The following is a 4,933-nucleotide window of genomic DNA, read 5'->3' as shown; positions in this document are numbered from 1 at the left end:
GCGGGTCAAAAAAACGAAACTTTAAGCACTTTTAGGAACTCCTGAATCAAGTCCGATTGAACTGAAATTTCGCTGAGGCCAGTTTTTTTGGGCCAATATTTATGGTAGATTTTGAAAACTCGATCATTAAATTTTTCCCATACATCCATTGCCATCCGAACGGACATCTTACATTAGTGATGGGTTCACAAAAATCTCGAACGCTCACTTTTTCAAGCCAAATATTCCTCTCACAGATCGGACTCGGTAGGCGATGCTCGTAGAAGTAAGACGAAGTTTTTTTCTGGCAGCAAAAATTGTCAAGTCAAAATTTATGAAAAATTAAAGTTTTTCAAGTGTTTCAAGTTAAGTTTAGACCCAGATACGATTGACTTGATAAAATCAAATATTATCTGAGGTGGCTGACTTCGAAGGGCTGGCACCAAGTCCCCCGGAACAATGCAGAGTAGCTGTTCATTTCACCAGGCGTTAAACTGAAGGAGTAAAAGTACCGGAAAGCATCAATTTTAAGATAAGTAGACTTTCTTCTGTTTCACTATTGAAATCATTATAAAGTTTTTGAAGCCAACGTTTTTAATTTTAGTTAGTAGAATTTTGTTTTCAAGCAAAACGAGATATATTTTATTTTGTATTTCGTTCATGCATACAAGTTTGGTACCTAGGTACCTTTCAATTAGAATATTCTTATTAAGAAGCCTTTTTATTTTCACAGAAGTAAATGTAGCACATATTCTGGCGTTTTTTTTTTTTAATCACATGTAGAGCATCAAGTAAATACCAAGTTTTTACTATTTTTGGAAATCGCCATTTTTTCTGATGTGAAATTCTTGAAATAAAAATTCAAAGGGGAATCCATCAATCCCATACCTTAGAAATGTAGTATTGAGAAAATGAAATAGTAATCAACAGAAGAAGTTTTTGAAGAATCTGAAACGGCATCATGAAAAGAATAACAGAATTGATTCGGAAGTTTTATTGGGCATATACGTAGGCATTTTTCGGGCATATTAAAAAAGAACTAATGCCAAATTTGAGTAGATACTGTACTATTTTATGAAATTGATAATATCATTCAAATGCCATTTAAATATATCATATATTGACTTCAACTCTCTAAATCTGCTTGTACAAACAAGCATAAAAAGTGTAGAAAAAAGGAACCTTAAGGCGAAAATAGATTTAAACTAGATCAATATCTTGTATTACGGAGGCGAACCAGCCTGCGGCTTTAAACCTCTTAAATAAAGACAAAAAAATATCATGTATCGAGAATTAAACATAAAAGACTTTAATCTTTTCTGGAAATAATTTTAACAACATTTAACTAGAAAAGAAATGAAACATAGAAGACTATCTCACCATGAAATTGCGTCACTAGGTTTGCTCAGTGAGTTTATGATTATTTAATACAACATATTTTTCCTGTTTAAAATGCTTTATAGTTTAACTTAAATTTTTGTTTGAGTTTCTAAAAAACTAGAAAATTTAATTTTCGTCCGAGCCTGTATTTAGTAACTATTGATGACATTTAATATTTAAAAGCATCTTAGTTTTATACACAATTTTTTTAAATTGTCGTTATAAGAATTTGTTGATTTTATGTATTACAACTCTAAAAGCAAAAGGATTCAAATAAATTTGAAATTATGGAATACGGAAATATATTATTCAAGAACTTCCGGAGCTGAGGCAGTCTTGAATGAGGAATGGAAAAAAGAGGAAAAATAATAACAAAAATTATAATAATATGTGCTAACATTTCAGTCCGTAGATATTAATAGGATATTTCTCAGGAAATGTCTAGGAGCATAGGAGGTGTTGGTAAAACGAAGATCGCACCATTTTCCAAAAATGGCTCCTGATCCAAACCTCTCCCTTACTAACACAACCCTTCCTGAGATACTTGAATATAGATTCGCAGACGTATAGACGGTTTCTATAGCTGGTGATACTGACTTATCATTGTTTCAGAGTTTTTCAAAACAAGCTTTTGAAGAAAACTGGAATATCAGATTTATAGTTGATCCTAAAAAGTATCTCACTAACAATCCTTCCTTCATCCCTCATTGACTACTAGGACGTGGCCGGCGTCGTTATTGATCAATTTTTAAAGGGAGAGCATGAGTTTTGTACATTGAGAATGAATTGCTAATCCCAAGCTGCATTCTTTTGGCCCTTGTACAAAATTGATGGCCTCGATCAATCACGGAGTAGCAACCATTGGCGATGTGGAACTCGTTCTACTTAGCCACGCTAGCGATCATGGAGCTCGAAATGTATTCAATATATATAAATTTTTTTATACAATCAACAAATTATAATATTAGGAAAACAATGTTAGAGAAGCATTTCGGGTTCAATGATTTCAGGTGGATATGAGTAGTCAAACAAGCTAAGCTAAGCTAAGCTAATATTCCTCTCACAGATCGTTACCGCTGACTGAACCGACCCACAAAAATCCCGAAGCCCACTGACTGGGGACCGTTCTCATGTTAATTCGATCGGTTTGATTAAATTGATCGATTAGTTTTCGGTATTGCATTACAGCAGCAAAGGGTTTCGCCCGAGTCAAGCAAGACATTCCGAAACCCGGGTCAATATCCGCAACCCCATGCACGATCCGGCCCATTCGATATTGTTTGCATCATTGAAAATGAAATCATTAGTCATTCACCCAGCAGCAGCAGCAGCAGGAAAGTAAAATAAAGACAGGAAAAAAGGACCAAACCCTTTTACTTCTTCCGCTTGGCCGCCGAGGCACAGAACGAGTAACGAAATCCTCCTGACACGGCAAGGTCACGGCAATGGGCCGCTGGATTTCGTTTCTGCTGTGTCGTATTGAATGAAATGAAATTCATACAAAAAGTTTCCTCTTCTCGCCTCGATTTTCCTCGAATGGGATCGACGAGGACGGAACAGAAAATTGCTGCTGCCCGCGGCCGGTTTCCTTCCCGTATTATAAATATATGCATCACGGACGAAACCGATCGATGATGCTTCCGGCTGTTGGTTTCTTTCTATTTATATGTTTTTTTGTTCACAACCTGGCCTCCCGCTCCCACGACAAAGCACTATAGATTGTGTGGCCGGAATTATTAATGCAGGAGATTTAGCCGCGCCGCGTCGTTTGCTGTTGACTGTTAACGTTCAAATGTTGCTAAAATTAAACCGGTCGATTCGTGGCATCCAAAACATGAGCGACGACAATACTGCCTACCTACAGGAGCGAGAAAAAAGGATCGCAAAATACATGAAGGCACAATTTGTAGTTCTTTACGGGACGATTGGCGAACAGATAGGTTCTCATGTTTATTTGATTACATTACTTGTCCTACATTTTTTGTTGTTGTGGACACTAAGCTTCGCGGTCCTTGGAAAGGAGCAGGTGGAAATTGCTTCATAAAGATGACAACAATATCTTCAACACCTTTTCAATTGAGGGTTCTGATGAAAAAAAGCTTTACTTAGCTTTACAAAATGCTGTGACAAAAAGTCACAAGCATGGGAACATATGCATAATTCAGCCCTAAATGGTTCATTGAGTTATGGAATTTCAAAATAATCTTGAGACAGATTCAGTCAGCATTGATTTTCTGCTGAGCTTAAGGATCACTAAAGGGATAAATTAAACCAAGAATAACGGAGCAAAAAAAATATGTTGCTCAATATCCACCAGTTCATGGCAAAACTCGTTCAACCTTCCTTCTCGGTTAGAGTCTTTATGACTCTAACCTTTGATGATTCTTTGTGATAAAAAGTGATACAGTCAAAATTTGGTCAAGGGGAAACGCGTGTAAATCGGTTAAATCGTTTATTTTAAAAATCAAATTAAATTTTTTTTTTCAAGTTTAATTAGTATAAAATTCCGCTTTTCCAAATCCGAATTGCCAGGCCTTACGCTTAACCCCTGCCATCAGATTTTGTACAGCCACCTTGTCCACCTTCTTCGCAGCAGAAAGCCAGTTTGCCTTGAACTAGTGCTCGTCCTTAGCAGTTTTTTGGTATTCTTTAGGTTCCGCTTGACAATAGCCCAGTATTTCTCAATTGGGCGGAGCTCTAGCGTGTTGGGAGGGTTCTTGTCCTTAGGAACCACCTGCACGTTGTTGGCGGCGTACCACTCCATGGCCTTTTTACCGTAATGGCAAGATGCCAAATCCGGCCAAAACAGTACGGGACAACCGTGTTTCATCAGGAAAGGCAGCAGACGTTTATTCAAACACTCTTTCACGTAAATTTCTTGGTTGACAGTCCCGGAGGCTATGAAAATGCTGCTTTTCAAGCCACAGCTACAGATGGCTAGCCAAACCAGATATTTCTTCGCGAACTTTGACAGTTTCATGTGCTTGAAAATATCTGCTACCTGTCCTCTTCCTTTTGCCGTATAAAACTCTTGTCCCGGAAGCTGCTTGTAGTCGGCTTTGACGTAGGTTTCGTCGTCCATTACCACGCAGTTAAAGTTCGTCAGCATCGTCGTGTACAGCCTCCGGGATCGCGCTTTGGCCGTCGTATTTTGATTATCATCGCGATTTGGAGTCACTACCTTCTTGTAAGTCGATAGTCCGGCTCGTTTTTTGACTCGATGCTCGCATGTAGACGATACACCCAGCTTATTTGCGGCATGTCGGAGAGAGAGGTTAGGGTTTCGCTTGAAACTACCGGCAACTCTCTTTGTCGTCTTAGCGGCTTCCGGTTTTCGATTTCCCCCCGATTCAGACTTCCTGGCTGTCGACAAACGTTCCCCAAACACTTTAATTACATTTGTAACGGTTGATTTGGCAACTTTTAGCAATTTTGCCAGCTTTGCGTGCGAGTAGCCCGGATTTTCGCGATGGTCGAGCAAAATTTTGATACGCTGCACTTTTTCCTTGGGCAGCATTCCAAAATCAAAATAGGAGCAACATTCTACACACACATACACACCTTCAAAATGAGG

The 4,933-nt window shown here is 38.4% G+C and overlaps 1 protein-coding gene across 1 annotated transcript in view; it reads right to left on the bottom strand.

The window, feature by feature from the left end:
• LOC129753417 (uncharacterized) overlaps positions 1–4,589 on the bottom strand; it is a gene marked incomplete at its 3' end in the record, with an annotated part of 6,344 nt that extends 1,755 nt beyond the window's left edge. Inside the window, exons 1-2 of the mRNA XM_055749238.1 lie at positions 4,542–4,589; positions 2,737–2,828 (exon numbers count right to left, since the gene is read on the bottom strand). Of these exons, the coding sequence (XP_055605213.1) occupies positions 2,737–2,828; positions 4,542–4,589 (140 nt within the window). The remainder of the gene's footprint in view (positions 1–2,736; positions 2,829–4,541) is intronic.
• Positions 4,590–4,933: the final 344 nt, after the last annotated feature.

The sequence above is a fragment of the Uranotaenia lowii genome, chromosome 3, assembly GCF_029784155.1.
Source record: "Uranotaenia lowii strain MFRU-FL chromosome 3, ASM2978415v1, whole genome shotgun sequence".
Taxonomy (NCBI): domain Eukaryota; kingdom Metazoa; phylum Arthropoda; class Insecta; order Diptera; family Culicidae; genus Uranotaenia; species Uranotaenia lowii.
The sequence above is the reverse complement of the archived record's forward strand: the minus strand, read 5'-3'. Positions and strand labels throughout refer to the sequence as shown.